Source organism: Drosophila suzukii, chromosome 3 (assembly GCF_043229965.1).
Source record: "Drosophila suzukii chromosome 3, CBGP_Dsuzu_IsoJpt1.0, whole genome shotgun sequence".
Taxonomy (NCBI): domain Eukaryota; kingdom Metazoa; phylum Arthropoda; class Insecta; order Diptera; family Drosophilidae; genus Drosophila; species Drosophila suzukii.
The window spans coordinates 86,938,003-86,958,933 of NC_092082.1; the positions used below are offsets into that span (position 1 = coordinate 86,938,003).

The 20,931-nt window shown below is 39.0% G+C and overlaps 2 protein-coding genes across 5 annotated transcripts in view; one reads left to right on the forward strand and one right to left on the reverse strand.

Moving 5' to 3' along the window:
• The window catches only part of Dscam3 (Down syndrome cell adhesion molecule 3), a 36,689-nt gene extending 26,660 nt beyond the window's left edge, over positions 1 to 10,029 (reverse strand). For 3 of the 4 annotated variants that reach the window (XM_065865922.2, XM_065865924.2, XM_065865925.2), the window contains exons 1-4: positions 9,935 to 10,002; positions 8,062 to 8,213; positions 1,565 to 1,837; positions 540 to 759 (exon numbers count right to left, since the gene is read on the reverse strand). In XM_065865922.2, the coding sequence (XP_065721994.2) occupies positions 540 to 759; positions 1,565 to 1,604 (260 nt within the window). In that variant the 5' untranslated portion in view covers positions 1,605 to 1,837; positions 8,062 to 8,213; positions 9,935 to 10,002. Of the gene's footprint in view, positions 1 to 539; positions 760 to 1,564; positions 1,838 to 8,061; positions 8,214 to 9,934 lie in introns of all 4 variants that reach the window. The other variant, XM_065865923.2, reaches the window with a different exon arrangement.
• RpS3 (ribosomal protein S3) overlaps positions 1 to 20,931 on the forward strand; it is a 261,493-nt gene that overhangs the window by 111,235 nt on the left and 129,327 nt on the right. The gene's annotated exons all lie outside the window — the stretch shown is intronic.

Genomic DNA, 20,931 nt, shown 5'->3' on the forward strand with positions numbered 1-20,931 from the left:
ACTTTTTGTGTACCTTAAGATACATTTTGTATTAAAAGATAGCTCTACAAGTTTGTTTACAGATTTTTAAGATACTTTTTACACACTTTTTACCTACTGCATTTCTTATAATAAATACAATGCGTTCTTTAATTATTTAGTCCACGAAAGTCTGAACACTTCAATAACATATTATTGCATTTTTTAACCATTAATAAATTTCATATGTTAAATATTTTCTAATATTTTATACTATACGAAGTTTCTACTTCAAAAGATTATGTTTAACTTTTTTTGAATATCTAAAAATTGAAAAAATTGCTTCCACACTTGCCCAATGTTCTATTTTTTAAATATCTTAAAAGTGTAAAAAGCTTTTCCCTTGACAGTGTATAATCTTTGGTAACACTTTTCAATCCTAAAAGTATTGTTAGGTAAAATAATTTTAATTATTCTTTACTAAATGTTAATTAAAATGTCACCTTTTCCCCCCAGTGTACGTGGCTCACATCCGCTTATTACTACACAAGTGCAATGTGGCGGAGACCGCAGGAACTTACCTGAGGCCCGGCACCTGGGTGGCCAGCGATCCGTCCCGCAGGACCCAGGACACGAGGGGCGGCGGGCTGCCGTGGGCGGTACAGGTCACCTGGGCGCCCGTGTCGTTGCCGAAGAGCAGCCGGGGAGCGGGCTCCAGCAGGAATGTGGGCACCCGTAAGCCGCTTGTGGCCAAAAGGGGCGTGGCAAGGACCGCCAGCAGCAACGCTCCCAAAAGCAGCGCTAAAAAGGGTGGTAGGTTAATTACCAACATTGTCGCCATATAGCTTGTTTAAAACTTTAATGCCGCCACAGCTGCCGGCATTTCGCCATGAATATGTGTGTGGATGTATTTTGTGCAACCCGTGTACGAGTGCAACTCATAAATGCGGTTAATTTGGCTTCGGCTTCATTTCGCCAGCCGCCAGCGAGCGCTTGATTCAGATTCAGATTCACATTCATATTCATATGCATATTCAGACTCACATTAGGCGGCACTTGACTGCTAAGCCAAGCCACTTGGAAGCGACTTAGCGGTTGCAACCTGCAGCCAACTTTTTTGATATGTTTATACAGTTTTAGCTGGCTGAAGGCTACAGCCACTAAAAAAAATAGAAGATTGTCAGTTAGTACTTGATAGTAATATGATTTATTTATTCATTTCAAAGACCCAATTTGTAATCATTTTAAGTACTCGAAAAAATATAAGGAAAATGCACAAGTAGCCCTTAAAATTTGTTCAAACTAAATTAAGTTTAACATAAAGTGTTAACTTAAAAATAGAATAAGGGAATGGTTAAGTCTTTTCATTATCTTTTGATTATTCAAGTAATACAAATTAAATTGTAATTTGATTTGTCAAGTAAATATTCACCCTGCATTTAAGAAATGTATAGTTTAGAAAACAATTTATTTAAATTTATTTTGTTTAAATTCACTCTTGGCATTGACAACAAATTTCTAAATTTCATGGCGAATACTTTTCTTAGGTATGCACTTTAATAAATAACCCCTATAAATCTGAGTTATCTTGTCTTAAAAAACTCACCTTTTGTCAGGGCAAGACAAGGAGGCTCTAATAAACTCATATCGTTGCATGAAAATCCAATGTGTGGCCTGCAGGAAATTAAATTTAGACTCGTTTATTTTTCCAGCAGCTTCTCCTTGTATCCGGCTTGTTTGTTTTTCCAATATGAACATATACTGCTCTTTCTGTGTGGCTTTGCTTATGTTTGGCTTTTGTTTAAGCCCCTTGCTGCTGTTATTATTTCAGTTTCTATTTGGGGGAAATTTTCAGTCGTTTCTGATGTTGTTCAGCCACCTGAAATGCATAGAAGACGAAAGCCAACAGTTTAATTTACATATGCATTATGAAAATGTTTTCCTTCTATTGTTTGGCTGCCGAAAATGTAAAAGTTTGCATTTTTAAAGCAAAATAAGTTAGTTCAGCAATTATACATACGTATATGGCAGAAGTCTGCATGGACAACTAAATTGGGATAAGTCAAATTAAAATAAATACGCTCAAAAGGATTGCTTTAGATTTAATTTCGTTACGTGTGTTGCTTAAGCTTTCAGGGATTTTCGTTTTGATTTTTTGATGTCTACAATATTTATTTCTATGAATTGCAGATTCAAAACGAATTTGTGAAATTAATTCTGCAGCTTATAAAAACCGAAAATGAATATTTGAATTTTAAACTTTAAAGAACTTAGTATCCCATTTTCATGTCAAGTTCAAATCATTTGCAATATAAAGGTTATGGGCTTATTCAGCGATTTTCAAATGGAGCTATGTAAACAATCCAAAGGACAATTACAACAATTTGAAATACAGAATACACAAAGTGCTATATAAATATACCGAAACTTGAAAACACATGACGACAGAGGCGAGAAATCAACATCAGTACTCTGAATTGGGGGCTCCTATTCTCGTAATATCTACCCCCAACAGAAGCAACCTTCGCATGCAGAAAACACACATACAGAACATACAGAAAGCGAGGGAAATCCTGCGTTTGCATTGCTGTAGAGCTCTTGGCAAATACATTTAACGAGTATTTATGAGCGAGCATACGAAATGAATGACTTTTGCCATCATTAAATTTTATTCGGAATGGCCCGGGCCAAGTTTACCCCTCGCACGGGCTGCCGACTACAATGAAGAAGACATAAACATGTTTTGAGGTCGAGGAGCAGGGGTTCAACAGCCGGGCGAAAAGCGCCGAGCCGAATCCTTTGCCGCCCATCTCGATTTTCCTTCTCGTTTCCTTAGCCAGTCGGGCACTTAGCTTAGCGACTAAATAAACATCATCATGACACCCATTACACACAATCGACAGGCATTGGATTGTACACAGAAAAGATTTTGGGGAAATATGAAAGAATTTTAGAAGGTTATCAGTCCTTAAAGTATAGTAAATTGAGTCTATAGTTTAATGAACAACGTTGTGATTTTTAATCCAAACTAATTTTCTGGAATTTATTTACACATTAATTTTATTATACAAACAAAACTGTGGATTTTGTAATAAATAAATGTTTTAGACTTTAATTAAACATTTATTTTTAAATATAATATGTTAATCTAAAATCAATTAAAGCAAACAATAAATAAAGTAAGTATTGGAATTGAATCGTTAAAAGAACTTAAAATTAAAAATACCATACTTCTTAAAAAAAATATAATTTTTGATCTAAATGTCTTAGGCCTAAAAAATATTTTTTTATGAAACTCAAAATATTAATGAAAAATCGAAGCTTTGGTGTCCTATGCCCACGAAAACATTGTTTTAGAACCGCCAAATCTTGTTCTCGATGTGAAATCCTAAATCTTGTAGATAAATCTTAATTTTCTGTGTATTTTCGAGGCTGGTGTGTGCTAAGAATTTTCAAAGGGGCGGGAATGTAGGCGTGAGGGTCACACTGAAGAGTTCTTTTAATGTTTGCAACTTGACACCTTTTCAGACGGCACATATGGGCGGAGGCATCTCTGTTTGCATTTAATTGAGAATTTAAAATGATTTGTTTATTCTGGGAGCGTCTTTTGTTGAGCGATTTGCCACGAGCAATTCGCTTCTTTGCTCAGCACTTGGACGGCATCGTCCTTAGAGTCCTTGCAGAAAGACACACACACACACACAGAAAAGGGGCTGCGTGTGGGTGTTAGCTCTTTCATTTTTAATGAGTTTTTATTTTGCACGCCTTTGTCCCGTCCAACTGTCTGACTTCGGGATCCCTCTGCCGGCGGAGGTGGGCCAGCCTCAACTGACAGGATACCAGCCACATCCTGCACCCCTCATCCTGCACCCCTCGTCCTTCGTCCTGCGCCCTCGCAAAGCGATTACTTTGGCTTGTGTGTCGGGTGTCATAACTGCTAACTGTCAGCAAATTTGACACTAAATATGTGGACGCCGCTTTAGTTGTGTCACTCTGGATTATATAAGCTTTTTGTAACTGAGTTCTGCCCTTGTTTATTTATTTTAGTGTTATGTGTGCGGCGTTGATTATAACAACTGTTTATTTGCTTTGGTAATCCAGTTGGGCGAATTTAGCAGTTATTTTTTGACTCTCTGGCTGGCTGCTACCAACATTTTCGTAATTGACAATGAATAAACCATTTTACAACTAACTTTTAAGCTCCAAAGTGCTGTCATTTCAGGCATTATTTTACGGATGTATTTAAATTCTCTTTTGGAAAATAAAATTAAAAGTCAAAATGCAGTCATAAAATCAAACGACAATGGAAAATTGTGTTATCAACGTTTTAAATTCCTTGTTAAATTTTCCCTTGATTTATTCCGAAAAAAATGACTAAAATGCTGTATTTTGTAAAAATCTAATAAAAGGTGATAAGAGCCCTCTGATTCTTTCCCTGAGCTCATCCATTAGCCACATTGGGTTCATCTCCGGCAACGTGGAAACAATTCGTAGCGGGCAATCAATCTTGCACAATGGAATCCCCGAAAACAGGCCACTTCCCATTGCGGAACGCTAGCCAATGCAACGGATACTCCTCGGGAGTCCTTTGCTCAGCATGCACCTTGAGCTCACGAGTGGATGGATGTTTTCATTTTTTATTTCTCACCTCTTTGCCCCACTCCACGATTTGTGTGGCGTGAAAGGCTTTAAGTGCGGAACGCCACAACAAACAGCAAAAGCAATAGCGACGGCAACAATTCAAAGGCAACGTGGTCATGCCTTCATGTGTTGCCGAGGCAGTCGAGCGAAAATCACCCCCTGATTCCAAAAACACTGGGGGAAAAAGTGCAATCAGAAGTGCATTTCCGATTTTAAAAATTGGTATGCTTACAAAAAATATATATTTAAAAAGGTATAATTTATTATTTAGGTATTATTTATTTAAAATGCGATCTAAGCCTAACAATTGCTGTTCAATGTTAAAAGATTTTTATAAACTATTGTTGATCTAAGCTCAAAAAATGCTTATAAGGTTTAGAGATATTACTGAAATATTCATACTATAATAAATTTGGAGAAATTAGTCTGAGAAAATACACCCTTCATATATATTTATGGATATGATATATGATAATTAACATATGTATATGATATATATGATATATAACATATTATATATGATATATCATAAAACATTATAAAGCTTTTTTTTTAATTGTTAAATGTCCAAGTTAAGTGCATTTTTTACAGTGATCCTCTTATGTCCTGGCTGAGGTTAAACGTTGCTGCATCCGCTGCTGCCACGCCCTTATCCGGTGAAAGGAGTGGGAGTAGGTCGGTTGGCAGTAGGCAGTGGGCTGTGCCTCATGAGGGCCGGTGTTGCAGGCGTTAAGCAATATAATTTTTCTTGCTTTGAGACGGAGCTGTTGAATCGTTTTAATGCTCGTCACCTGCAATGTTTGTTTTCTTTTTGTTCTCGCATGCAAAAGGTGTTGCATATACGTATGGGAACAAGTACAAGTATAGTACATATTCGCAGCACTTTGGGGCGGATGTGTTTGCGTTTAGCGCTGGTTGACAGCTTGGCAATTTATATGCCCGACTTCCTGTCAGCCGGGGGTTTAAAGGTGACTTAAAGCCGGTCCCCATTCCTCGGCACCCCCGCAATTTCCTGTAGGCTACACCCACTTCAGGATCCCTGCGCTCGGGCCTAATGCGAAAGTCCCGGAACAATGGATCCATTTGCACTCGCCGAGACTGAAGTGCAACTCTTTGGTTATAGCCAACAAAGGCTCTTGGCCGCAAGTCAAAGAGCATCCGTCGCGGACCACGTTCTAGTAAATGGCCAGAGCTATAGCTACTATAGCAGTACTGTCGTATACCATGGCTGCGAAACAAAACGGACACTGGAACAATGTACTCCCGACCTGGTCTATAGTTCAGGATGAACCGAACTGAAATGAGGCTAAGACTACACTGGAAATTTAAAAGGAGAGAGGAGAAGTACGATCACTAATTGTTTTTGATTTGTAGATAAGAAATGTTTGAAAACATATTGATAAATATTTTCAAAACTTTTTCATATCAATTTTAGATTTGCCATAGGACTTTTCTTAAAACCATCAAATTTCATAGTGTAATACTTTAATAAATTTGTTTTCTCTGTGTATAAAAATTTTTAATAATACTCTTAAAAGATCCATATAGTTGTAGTAATTTGTTTCATATAATGTTCCATTTTCAACTTATTTTAAAATCTTTCAAAGGACTAGTAAGTTTCTGTCCAAATAAACACAACTTCAACACTTTTAAACCTTATGATATGAATAAATTCCAATTAGATCATCTACAAAATAATGTTATATTGCAACTTAATAGCAAAGAAATATTTTTAATTATATTTAATCTCAAATTTTTTCAAAATATAATTATATACAAGATTTCTTTCACTGTGGCTTTCTACAGCTGGGAATGGCTTCCGAGGATGGGCCACCGGAAATGCAAAGGCGACGAGCCACCTAATAACATTTCGCCCTGCCCGACCCATTCACATTGCCCCCGGTCCCCCCCTCCCCCCTTCCCCGATATCGCGTGTCCCTACAAATGTTTGGCCACCTTTTATATAACATCAATTCGGGCACAACAGCGGTTGTCTAGAAGGGCAACAAGAAAAATGAGGCACGGCAACAAAATGTAATGGGCGCGCATATTTTTTCTGCCATGGCAACTTTCTATTGTTCATCGCCTGCCGTTGCAGCCGTCCGCCCTTTGGGATCCGGATTCTACAGATACGTTCGTACATATATCTGCGAGGGTTCCACAGCCAACGGTTCAGCGATGCTGCATTGTCACATTGACAAACCCCCGAGCTTTCTGGGATGCCGCTGTATCTTTGTTCTTGGCCCTCGGGCGTTTTCGAGTGCCTTTGTTTAGTCGCTGTTGATGCACAGTAAAAAATATAAGATGTTCTTTAAAAATAAGTCGATATTACCAATACCTACTCTACAATATCTACTCTTTAAATGTATATCTTTAAGATACTTTTTAATTTTCATGTTCAATTTTATTGTGTAGTCTTCATAAAGTATATTGAACATTTGTAGACATTTTTGGAAATTTTAATATTGGTTTAGGATAATTTTTCTCTGTGCACTGACTATGCTGTCGTGCAGCGAGGGGTCCTTGTTGTTATTATGAATAAAGTTGACTTGAGTGTATTGCGAGGACGTTGGCCATGGCGGTGACATCGCTGGCTGGTCCAACAAATAAATTTAATTGGTACAACCGCTGGCAGCGAACTCTGCTCACAACTCTTTAAAATTTTCCGCTTGATAGCTGCTGGAGGTGTCAAATGAGGAAGTAATTTGCCGTGAATGTGGAAGACATAAAAACGTAATGAGACCGCTAAATGCAGCTGTAATGACAGCGACGATTATATCTTCTAGGAAGTTCAGTGGACTGGATAAAAAGCGAAAATCTGCTGCCTTCTTAAAGGCAACATTAGGTATTTGCAGGAATTATATTAAGTTAAGTTTAAGATGTGCAAGGAGAGTAAAAATGATATAAATGCACACATTTCATAAAAACTGCAAACCTTAGAAAATGTTGGAAGCCAAGTTGCTATCAAACAGAATAGCAGAATGCAGTGGCACTCAGGAAAATGAAGAAAAGGTGGGTTTCCTTTTTTTTGTGTGTGAAACTCAACCGATTCGAATAGAATTTCCAATAAAATGTAAATTTTTCCCTTGACCACATTCCTTTTGCTTTGTGCGCTCGCTATCTGGGATAACTCTTCAAGATTGGCTCCACAGTCGCACCCGTTGCATACAAATATTTTCCGAGATTAAAATTTAATGGATCCCCCACACAGCCAGGCGAAAGCCCCCGATGGCCAGTCGAACTGGAATTGGCAGCCTTGTGCAACATTTCCAGCTTATCTCCGGGCAATGCATAATTCAACAGCTTGCGGCTACCATCCCAGAAGCAAAAACCCAAAAATGAGAGAAAGCAAAACCGAAAAAGCAAACCAATTTTTGTTGGCCAAGCGAAGATGGCAACTCAATTTGCTTAGACTAAGCAACAAACAAGCGGCGAAAACTGGGAATCATTCAGTGATATTACCTCGTTATCTTGCAGTTCCCAAAAATGCTTCGTCCTGGCAGCAGGATCCCTTGCTTATATGGTGGGATGGTCGTCTGGCATGGGATTGTGATTTTATTATTTTTGGCAGTTTGCCCGGAACACTAACACATATGTCTGGCAGCTTACATATGCTAGATGGTGGAACGGAAAAAAATCATGGCATATTCTGCGGCTGCATTCAACAATTGCCAAAAAGGTGGTTTGCCCGCAAAAAATATGGAGAAACGTTGGAGAAAAGAGAAGGAATCGCGACCATAAATTATACGCAGTGCATAGACGGTAAATTTTTATGGACTTGCGATTCCCCGTATTCCCTCCTCCATTTCTCTGCCATTTTTTTCGGACTTTTTCCTCCACTTTCTTTTGGCCATTGTTGCCGCACTTTTATCACACTTTGATAATCGCAAGGCACATGCTTCACGGCACGTCATCGCTGACATCTCGGTGGCCATTCGATTCAATTTGCCGCTCCATAAATTCCCGCAAAAAGTCAACGCTACATTTGCATTTTTCCCCCAAAACGAAAATATTCGCCGGTGTTTTTCCCGGTCTTTCCTTTGGACCTCTTTTGATCGGGGTTCGGGGGAATGGGGGTTTCACTTGGCCAACAAAAACCTTTTTCACACTTTTCCATTAGCCAACATTCGGCCTGCTTAGCGCTCAAATTATTTCACCTTTTATTCAATTTACTTTATCCACTTGCCAGGGGTCCGTTTTTCGCTGTTTGACGGTGAGTGTGTGGGTGTGTTTGTGTGTGTGTGGGTTTTGTGTATGCACCAGCAGCTTCCGTTTCCGGTTCCGTTAGGATGTTAGCAGCCCGTGTGTACACAAAGCGTAAGCGTTTCAGGCGGCCCAGCGAAAATCCACTTTTGTTACATTTTTTATGAACACATTCGGGCGGACAAATAACCCGTGAAGTCAGTAAAATCCACGATAAAACCAAACACCACTCACGGGCCAACACACACGCACATCCATATATAGGGGCGAGCAAACAAAATGTCAGCTTCAAAATTGCGCTGCATAGTTTTAGGCAGCGGCACACATACACATTAAAATCTCACAGATGCCGAAACATTGATGGATGCACAGGGAGAATTTTTAGGACCTGAGACTTAATCTTCTTAAAAATCAATGCTTTTAGTAATTTATAATTTGTTTAATATTTCTTCTGAACTACTAGTAAAAATGTTATTAATTTCGTAAAAGAATCTTCCACTGAAAACTTTTTCTTTATAATTAAAAATTTTAATAATCAAAATGGTAAAATAAAAAAATATTTGCAAGTTCTTTTAAAATTTTTAAAGTTTTTCCTAAATTACTAAAGTTTACCCACTTTTGAATTTGATAATATAAATTGATTTTTAAGTGATGGCAATTTTTTATTAATTTGAAATCATTGGTTAATTTTATAACATGTAATAATGATTAAGATCTCCTTATTAAACCTTATAATATCTATGAAACTTTGTAAAAATAGAAAAATGTCATATGTAATGACGTGAAAAACTTTTTTTTTATATTTGTCTTATAGTTTTTAATAGAACAGAAGTGTATGAAACTAAATATTTATAATCAGCTATTAATATTGATAATTTTGATTATTATTTTCTGTGTATTTATCCCTTTATGCCGGCACACACTCGCCCACACACTCGTGCACTGGCCACTATCACCGTTGGCACTACAGTCATTCCCAGAGGCAGCATCCATTAATGCTTTTTCCATTAAATCCCCAAATAGTGCCTAACACACACGCACACTCGCCGGGATAGTTTATCCTTGTTTGTGTGTGTGAGTACGAGTGTGTGTGTGTGTGTGGGCCGATGCTTAACTAATACTAAAACACTACCGCTGGCAACTATTGGCGAAATCCCGATTTCGTCCGCTTGACACGTCCAAACAGTTCGAAACGCCGGCAATGACTGAATCCTAGAGTCGTCCTGCGCTGCCAACGTCGCAGCTGCGTCGCAGCGCTGCCCTCGTCCTGTCGCTTTGGCTTATCTCTGTCAGCGTAATCGTTTGGCACACACACACAGCCCCACTTTCAAGCAGGACCACCCATTAACCCGCCCACCCAGCGCCTCCCACTTTTGGGGCCGTTACTGCAACTGTTGCCACTCGTGGCCCACAATTGAACGACGCCGACTGAGACGTTGGCAGAGCAGTCAACGCTGCGCCGACGTCAGCGCATCCTTCGGCATTTCTCTTCTCTCTCAGGACCTCCTCGCTCTTAACTATCTGTCTGGCTTTATCCTTTGGGGAGCTGGGAAGAGAAAAATGTAATATGGGGAGCCAAAAGAGAAGCGAAAGAGAGTGAGTGCGAGGGGGCGTAGTGGGTGGTGTTCACTTGTTGTTGCTCTGCGGCTGTTGACATTTCCGTGAATGACTGCTACAAGGATATCTACATGTATCTTTTATTAAAGGACTTTTTAAATATTTATAAAGTCACTATAACAATAAAAGGTAAATTTTAATACCATGTCATTTAATCATATATTTTTAAAGAATTCCGCTTAGCATGGCTTACTTAGTCACATTATATCCCCAAAAAATATTGTTGTATTTAATTTTTATAATCTAAGATAAGTAAGTGTTAAAAAATATTAACAAAAAATCAGCAATTAAATAAGTTAATGTTTTAAAGAATACATTAAAATCTTGATAATACATACCTACGGTTTTTATTTATTCTTATCGCGCAATATTTAAAGGATTATAAAAATTTGAAACAGTTTTATATTTTTTTAATATTTTTAATAGTCTATAACTTCTAAAACTTATTTTTTAAAGTATACCTTGGGTTATACAAAACTTTTTGTATCATAAATATGTGACAAAAATATATAGATCCCCATTCGACAGCGTTGAACACAAAGCAAAATGTGATATAGCACTTCTCAGCCTGGTATTTGTGCGAGAATAAAATAAGCACAACATCTAACTCGTATATCATGCATCAGCTTTCTATTTGTATTTATTACGCTGCCCTGCCATTGAATGTTAAATCCGCTTTTACTGCATTCCGACTGCATTGGGCACTTCATCACCTCTGCGGCGACATGTGACATCATAAATCACGCCGACTGTCCGCTGCACGAATGCCACTTTGGCGCCAAAAGTTATGCTACATAAAGCATGATACACATGCCAACAGAATCCCCACCCAAAAAAAAACCACCCAAAATAACCAACACAACGTCCCACATTTTTTTTGTCATATTTTACTACGCGACTTTTAGCGTAAACTGTCATTCAGTTTTGCACTCACACATTCTGTTGTTGTTTATTTATTTGTTTACCCTTCATTTTTCCCACCCAAAACACCCGCAAAATATTGGCAAGCACGTGTTGCTTTCCCTCTGCTGTCAACAAAAACCATGCGCATGCGCGCTCTTTCGACGTCGACTGCGGCGGAGATTTTCCACTTCCGGCGCTTGAAAAGTTTTCAAAAAATACTTGACCTAGGGCAAACGGAAAGCGAACGAACCAGCTCGCATTGGATGCCACTTATTTAGACACAAATGCGGGCGAGTGAGAGGCTCTCGAGGGTTACGGCTGTCAAAGCGCATTATGATTTTCATATATCATGCCGAATGTGGAGGGCTATTCCGCTTTTCCCGCCACATCATAATAGCCGAAGGGTGAAAGGCATTATGATGCGCTCACCTCGCCGAAATTGATGAATCAACTCGATTTTCTTCATTGCCGCAGGTCAAACAGGCACTGAATGGGGATAAATCTATGAAATTACTAGATTAAGCTTGTAATACTTCTATGCACGATGTTCTTAGTAAACTCTAGAAAAAATATATGAAATAAATCAAAGGAAATTCTAAAAAGGTAGAATATATTTCTTTTATAAAAATGTTAAATATGTTATGTCCTTTATTAATAGTTTGCAAATGAGAAAAAAATGTAGATTAAAACTAAGGGATGTTCTTTAAATGTTATTATCAATGTTCAACCAAAACCTTTAGAAAATGCCATGCCTCAAACGCTTTTGGTAAATCTTTTAAATATATTTATTTATAACTAAATTAAGGAATAGGATTTTTTACCCTTTGCTTGTTCCTATCAATTTCCGAATCCAAATTAAGATTGATATTCTAATTGCCCGTAGCCCACAAACTCTATATTTTTTCCCAGTACATATATCTCGACCGATAAATCATCGCCGTGCGCCAAATGAAGTTGCATAACTCGATTGCCTGGCAAACATATTTGCCCTGTCATTAATATTTCTGCCAAGTATGTACTAGCAAAGCCATGTTTCTCACATGCTCTAACTGCTTAGCAGGGATATTGCGTATACGCCCGAGTGCCGTGTGGAGAAAATGCCTTGTAATTAAATTTAAAAGCATTTCATGCAACAGAGCTTAAGTGAATTATTAGCTGACACCCATAAACAAGAGTCAGGACACCAGTTTGCTTATCCCGAAATGAGTGTGTGAGTATGCACGCCTAAACAAATGACTTTGGCCATTTATGAGATGCTCTCAGATAAATGGCGAAATTGTTATAATTTGGCGGCGAAACAGGCCCAAGGATTTGGTATGAACAATATAGCTATTGGTGCTGTTTTTGCCTTCGAATTCCTGTTGCTTTTTGCCAAGTTATAATGTAATGTGGCATGTGGCAGGGAGTGTGCTGCTTTTTTGCGCCTTTACGGCTCGGAAATTGTTTGCTGCGAACTCGGGTCTCTGCAAATGGCATAATTTACGTAGTCCGCTTATCTCGGCATTTAATTTTAGATTTACGAGCTTAATAGCCCCTTTGCATAGAGGTCTTGTTGCGTTTGAATGAATAGAACTCAAGTTGGCATAAGGAAGTTTTATGGCTGGCCAGCGATTTATTTATCATCCGGTGGTAGGCGGTCTTATGAACGGGTTACGGGTATTTATGATAGTGTTTGATGGAGAGCATGTTCTTAATTAAAACATCTTTATGGAAATCCTACCAAAGATACTTCAAAAGAGAAAAATAAATAAAGTATAGTATAAATTAAAATGTTTAGGATTTTTTCTGAACAAGTCTGTAGTTAGGAAAACATTTAAGATACTATTTAACTAATAATGTTAGTCATCATAATTTTATCAACAATAAATAATTAACTCTTAAATAGATTGCCTTTATTGCTTGATGTATAGTATTCAATTTAGTTATCATTGAGTTTAAATATTCCATTGTTCACCTGATTAGCCCGCAACTTTTGTTTAGTTTCTGTGGCTTTTCACACCGAAAGTTACGGGCCTAAGCATAATTACCCTTAAGACCCCAAAATAGTTGCCACCGCCTTGGGTTTTCAAAAGTTTCGGAACTCATTTCAGGTTGATTAAGCTTTCACGCCACACACTTCGCCCCTGTGAGCTGTTATAAATGGCGCTTAAAGTGTCATTAAAACATAATTATGCCACAACAATAAAGAAGACCCGAAAATAGGCAAATTATTTAAGCTGCCATTGCTGGCACAATGCTAATACAGACCACTCCCACTTGGATGCTTATCCTTTCGACTTTTCACGGCCCCGCAAATTTGCCCAGCAATGGATACCCTGAACTTTTCCCGGTCGCCACAAATGCAACAAGAATAACAACAGCATTTGGGGGGTTGTGTAAGGAAAAAGTGTTTGCCAGTACACGAAAAGTTTTTCCTAGTCGAGAGGGGTCGGTCGATGTAGATGAGTATTTGGGTGGGGGAAAGTCTGCTTTCCTTGTTGAGTGGTGCAAACCGCAACTGAGGGGCGGCGGTGGTGCGGTGATGGTGGTGCCGATGATGATGGCAGTGCCCGTGCCAACAAAAAGCCATAACAAAACCGCATCATTATCATCAAGCCAAGAAATAGAGCAGCATTCGGCACCCAGCATCCAGGAACCAGCATCCAGGATCCTAGAATTCAGAGCCAGGAGCAAAGTGTAAAGAACCAACTGCCAGATGAAGGACGAATCGGAAGCGTGGCGCTGCGGCCACCCAGGGCAGCAATTTTGTGGGCTGTGCTTGCTCAGCTTGTTATAACAGCGGCAAAATTTAATAAGCGTTTTATTATATTACAACAGCAGCAACAACCAAGGAAGCAGCAGCAGTCCTGCAAAGTCACCCACACTCGGAGAAATTCCGGTAATATTTAAATACCTTTCTTTCATGATCAATTTTAGCAAAATCATAGTCTATAATAATTTTATTTAATGTTTATGATAGCCTTTACGCTAAAATTTTTAAAATACTTATTTAAGTAATGTTGAAGATATTTATTATATAATTATACTATTCAAAACTGATATACACAATTAAACATTTAAGCAAGACTTGAAGGGTATTAAGGGTATGTGAAAATATAATTATGTACATTACATATCTGTAACATATGATACGTAAAATATGATACGGTTATCATAATTTTTAAAGGTTGATGCCTGAATACTAGCATATTTTAAACATTACCTCACCATTTCCAGCTTAGTAGGGTACAATTTCTCTCAGTGCCTTTGCAGCAGTGAGTCAGCGGGTAAAGTTCATTGTCGAAACCAAAGGAGCAGCACTTGTTGCTGCCGCCCCACGCTAGCAGGCCAAATGTGTTAATTGTGGAAGTTTCAAAGGGTTAGCAGCTTACCGATTCAAAACTCACAAATGGCCGATATAGTTTGTGATAATTTCCCTGCGTAGGTCGAAAGTTTTTAACTCCCACCTCCGGCTGGCGGAATTAATCGTTTTTGGCAGACTTTCTGGACCCGTTCAGCTGGTAAATTGTGGCTCGTTTCGCCAAAAACTAAACTTAGACCCTGTGGAATCGAGGCAGCCCCGACTTCATTTGGCACGCTTCATTGACTTTTATTGAGTTCTCGGGAAATATTGCGGCCGGTCATTCCACCTACCTGGGCGCATTGATAAGTGGCAAATTGTTTAAACCATAAATCAGTTAAGCCCACATTTAATATGAGTAGTCGGCCATGGGATTAATTACGAGTGCAGCGAGCGGAGGCCGTTGCATAGAGCGTTCTGAAAATGTTTGTTAATGAAACTGCAATAATTTATGCGCACACTCGGATTTTAATGCATTTTTGTGGCTTTTAAATTGCTCGACCGCAGGATGAATGCAGCGCGGTTACGCATACGACACGTTGGCCGGGTGGAGATGGCGATGGTTATGGTGATGGTGATGGTGAATTGTAAATGGTAAATGGCAAACGGATGAAGGACGGGGTGGGTAGAGATTGGAACAGGAGCAGCAGCATCAGCCGAAGGACATCCAGGACTGCCAGGCAATTATTGACATCGACTTGTTGGCGCCACACAATTTCCGTTGATGCGTGGCAATGCAATTATGAAAATTATGCGACAGTCAACTCTTCGTCGCCGCTTATTCCCTTTTTTTATGATTTCAAAAGGGGAATTATAGTGTTGTCGTTAAGTGGAAAACTCGGTTAAATAGACATTTTCTGCTCTATAAATTAAGCGCAGTCTTAGGGCCGTTTTCTCGTCCACAGTTTAATTGAAAAAGGGGTTTATGTAGACATGAAACGGTCCTTAGTCAGCATCTAAGGATTTTGTTTTAAACCATTTTTCGAGCAATAAAATACTACAATTTTTTTAAGCTGATAAAATTAAATGGTTTATACATTATTCAAGAGAGCCTTTTATTGAATCATTCATTAGGAAAACCAGTTTTTTCTGTTGGATCTCAAACTAATTAATTAAGTTTCATAGTTAAACATAGGGGATTAGTGCTTTTTCCTACATCACTGTATCATCTCATCATGGATCGATCAGGGTATTAAGAGCTTCGTTTTACGCTGCTACCTTGGATTTGTGGTTCCTCTTCCCATTTGCTGGCAAATCACTCAGGCCCTCAGATAATGTCAATCTTCCCGGGCTTAGCCAGGAAAAAAGCCAGAACATTTTGCCGCACACACAGGCGAGTTTTATAAAGGCGAGACAGGCTTTGGGGCGGTTCTGTCAGCGTCTGCTGACATGGCTTTTGTGTAGTTGACTTAAGTTAACCCCCCTTCTGGCCAGGGGCGTGGGTGCACTGCACATACGCGCGTATATGGGGAGTCGGCTGTGTTGCGCCAGCATTACTTGTCAAGTGAGCTTCAATTTCAATGACATTTAAGTGTGCCGTCGACTTCTTGGTGCCCGTCTCCCTGCGAGTCCTTCGAATCCTGCGAGTCCTGCCTCAGCCACTGCCACTGTCATTGCGGCTGTGTTGCATTTGACACATAAGTGGCCTTTAATGATATCAAACTTCATGTTCCTGCTTTCACTGCTCTTCACATCCCGGCCCTTAGTTTGCATGCCTAACTTTTTCATTGAGTTGTCATTGCGACCCTTTCATTTGTCGAGTTCTGCGGGAGATAAGGATGCTACAGGGGGTTAAGGGCGGGGCGAGAAGGGGTTAAGGGGAGTGCTGCAAGGAACTCCTTGGGGCGTGGGTTCCGCTGATGAGGGCTCCTCGCGGATCAAGTGGCATTTGTGACAAATTTTGAACCGCGACTAAGTAAAACAATGGAGTCGGAAGGTCATTACGCGCAGAACTCAAGAGTTTCAGAGTTAATTACGTTTTGTATAATTTGTTTAAAATACTTAGCTTATATATGGCAGAAATCTTTTCAACTTAATAATAATTAAGGCTTCTTTCAAAAATTATCTGTTATCTTAAAACACTTGTCCCCTTTATACTTAATCCTATATCCTTAATCTTTGTTTTTCATCATTAGCCCAAAATACGTTACCAACGGGTTTGACTTACTTGGCATCATTGCTTAACCATAAACACTTAAAAACTGGGTTTATTTCCTTTATCTCACCAGATTCTTTTATCATTAGCCCTTGACCAGATGTTTCAATAGCCTTCGAGTCCCCAGTTTGTTGCAATTATAATGATAAAACTTTACAGCTCAGCCGACAGCTTCGCCCTCAGCCATAAAATTTGTGTATAAGCTATTGAAATCAAATGAAATAAACAAAATCACAAAGGTGTCTAGACGGCAAAACACCCTGGAGTAAGTTTAAAAGCATTCAAATAATTATTTTTATTTTTCATAAATTACAATACCTATTTTATAAAATGTATATAATTTTCTAAAAAAAATAAAAAAACAATAAATAGATTTACTTTAATTTTAGGTAAACTTGGTACTTTTTTTTAAAAAACGTAAATTAACTTTGAACGTTTTTTAAATTAATAATATTTAGTTAGTGAATATGTAAGTTAATTTCTTAACCACAGGCTTAAAATTCATAATCAAAAAGATTTCAATTTAACAAGTCTTTGAACCCCAAAAATATTTCAAGTTATATTTTACCAACCATATTATACCCCGAAAAGCCGTAAAAAGGAGGTACTGAAAAGTGGGCGAGACGAAAGCCGCTTGGCGGTTTGCGGCCTGTGGCTGGGAGACCCTTGGTCTCCGGACAGCGAGTTACGGACAGTGGACTCCGGACAACGGACAACGGACAACGGACAACGGACAGCAGCTGCCGTTGGCGTTGGGGGCGACCCTTGTGAATTTGAAAAGTGCTTAGCCGTGACAAAACCTTTTTTCCACTTAGACAGTGGCGGCGTGGGCGGATGCGACTGGGGTTATGGAGTCTGGACTGGACCGGAAGGGGGCGGGGCGAGTGGAGCGGAAAGAGCGGACCGGAATCCGGCAAAGCGTGGCAGTTCGCGCCCCCAATCGCATTATTGCAAAAGGGCCCGGCTGGCAGCTACTTTCCATGGCACTTTTATGCGCCTGGCCCCAACTTTTTCCTTTCCCGCCTTTTCAATAATAAGGGAAAAATAGTACGAGCTTTGAATTTCCAAATGATACACGGCCGAGGAGGGGAGCCGCAGACAGATATATATATATATATTTGCTATATATATGGTATATAAAAAACGGAGGCGGACAACTAAGCTGGCAAAAGGAAGTGGCAAAAGCAAAGTTTGAAAAGTGGACGTCGAAGTGGAAAAGGCAAATTAAATTATTTCTCATGAAAATGCAAGACGCGACGGGCAGAAATTGAAAAGAGCGCCGGACGGACGGAAATAAAACTAAAATGCGTTGCGCGTTGGAAAATTACAATTAAATTGACTTTGCCGGCGAAGCGATAAAAGTAAATTAGCATAATTCAAAGTCGTCCGTCCGCCAATCGAATTGAAAGCGTAGCGAAATGTGAAAGGAAGTAAAGGCTGAAGGGCCAGAGGGGACAGAAAGCGCATACTTTCAGGTGCTTATCCCGTATCTCTGAGATGGCTTTTGTTATTAATGCCACTTGACAGCTTTTCGCCCCGTCCACTTCAGGGGACTCAAGTGGCCGGGTCACCTGCATTTCCCCGCAACTCCCACTCCTCCCCAGCAGCTTCTCCTGGCTGCATCCTTTCTTCTCGCACTTTTTCAAGCCAAAGGTGAACTCGCACTCCTCAGCAGTGCCGAGAAATTCAACATTTTATAGCTACTTCTTCTTGGTACATAAGGATTTAAAAGATGTATATCTCTTTAAAAGGTAAAATATTTTAAATATCTCAAAGATCTTAAAGAAGGTGCTTATAAATTCTCACTTCTTACTACCTTGTTTATCTCTTTTAAAGGTAAAATGTACTAGATATCTTAAAAGGTATTTATAAATGCTTAGATACTTCATAATAATCTTAATAGGGTCTTATAATCTGCATTTTTTTAAGACGTGTTATAAGTTATTATAGCTTTTATACATAAATAAATACTTAAATTAAAATGTAGTGTAAATATTCTCATAGTAACCAACGTTATATCAATTCTATAAATGTTTATCATCAGTTTATAAAGGGTTGACCCTGAACCCACGATCATTAGCCCTGGCACACATCTCTGCTAAATTTCAATTACCTCAAAAATTGTTTGCTAGATTTATGTGCATTTTTTTAGATCCATTTCAAGATTTATTACGCTAAAAGGGTTCTAAATTATATTGACAGATTGTGGTGCTGGCTTAACTTCAGCGGGGTTAATAAAGTGCAGCAGCACGATGGTTTCAGGCCAGCAACAAAGCGGAAAATGTGAATAGACTGAAGAACTGTACATCTGTCGTCGGGGGAGGGGGGCGTGGTGAGTGGGCGTAAGGAGTGGGCGGTGGGAGTGGCAGGGGGCGTGCCGGGCATGCAAAAAACAAAAGGCAGCAAGCGTGTCCTGACTGGGTAATTGAAAGCAACTTTGCGACATTGCCCGCATGGAATTGGCTACAGTTTTTCTTTTTTTTTTGTGTTTCGAGCTGCTGCTGATCCTGTTTCTCCGCTTTGTTGTGAGTTCTCGGGGTGCATGCGGAAATTGAAATGTCAAGTGTGCACTGCCATGTGTGCTGAGGCACTCCCGCTCCTGGATTTCCATGGTTTTTCCCTGGGTTTCCCTGGTTTTACCAGGTTTTCCCTCCAGCCCCACGAAGCGACATTCAAACTGGGCTTAATGGTCTCGGGGCTGGCTTAAGCGCATCAGCTGATGCTGCCATTGATGGGTTTAATTGTTGGAAATAAACGGAGACCCAGAGACGTGGCAACAGGAACTGATTCATTAAAAGGTTGAGACTATCAGCTCCGTTCCCATTTGCAACTACTTTTCAAAAGGGAAAACCAGATGGTGGGGCCAACTTGCTTTCAACTTGACGTTATCGATCGCTAGAGAAAATCTGAAAGAGTTATCTGTATTTCAGGATTAATTAACTTATATCTAAAAATTAATTAAATAATATTTATTATGTCCATCGAAATCGTTGTTATATTTAGTTGTTTTCGGAAAATTTTCCCATGAAGATTTTTAACGCACTTTATTTTAAGGATCTTTTAAATACACCATTTGATGATCATTAATTATATACATATTTTTCCTATTACAAATTTGTAGCTATTCAGGTAATAACTTTTAATTTTTAACCCAATTTTGTGTATTTTTTTTACTACATCAGAACAGGACTCAGGAACAGGACAGTGTACTACCTTTGGCCATAATGTGCTTGTGGCTATCTGACTGCTATCGGCTCGCCGCCATTTGCTGTTTGCTTAATGGAAAATACGTGCTTGGGCATAATTGGATTTTTGCTATTTTTGTTGCCGTTCGAACGGCGATGATCGCAAAAAACACATACTCCATGGAGCACTTTCATTTGGCGTGGCATGATTTAAAATGTTATGCATGGCCAGCGCTAATGGTCTTCAATAGCAATTATAAGCGATTTGCGAAACTATATTTAAACAGCTAACTGACCCTGACAGAACGTGAGCCAATATCACGTATCTGCTTATAATTAAATTGTATCGCTCTGATGGCGAATTAATTCAATTTTATTTCCGCAACCAGCCCTCTGAGCAGAAAAGGCACTTAAATCTATGTGAGCCAAAAGGCATACCTCCGAAAGTACAAATGAAAAAACGTGCAAACAGTCAAGGCAGCCAAAATGAATGTCGTGCCGAGCGAAATGATAAACGAGAGCTGGGAAAGTACTTTTTTTTGGACCAAAAAGAAAGGAAATTGCCAAGATTGAGATTATACTTGAAATAATACTTCAAGAGGTGCTCTGAAATTTAAACACAAAGTGATAATGAAATCAATGCATTGAAAAATTGTATGGAATATTAAAAAGAGCTAACGTACATACATTCATCTTATTTTAATTACAACTTAATATTAGCCATCAGGGAATTTAATATGTGTTGATTTAAGGCTTTTAGACTAAGATCTGTTGAAACAACATGGGACTTACTCATATCTGATATTTTCCTTAATATTAATACAATATAAATCTTTTTGTTGTCATCTCTAATCCTACCTGATTGCAAAAAGTTCACTTTGAACACTGGTTCGCTTTTTGCCCGCAGATAAATGCCAGAAATTGATGAG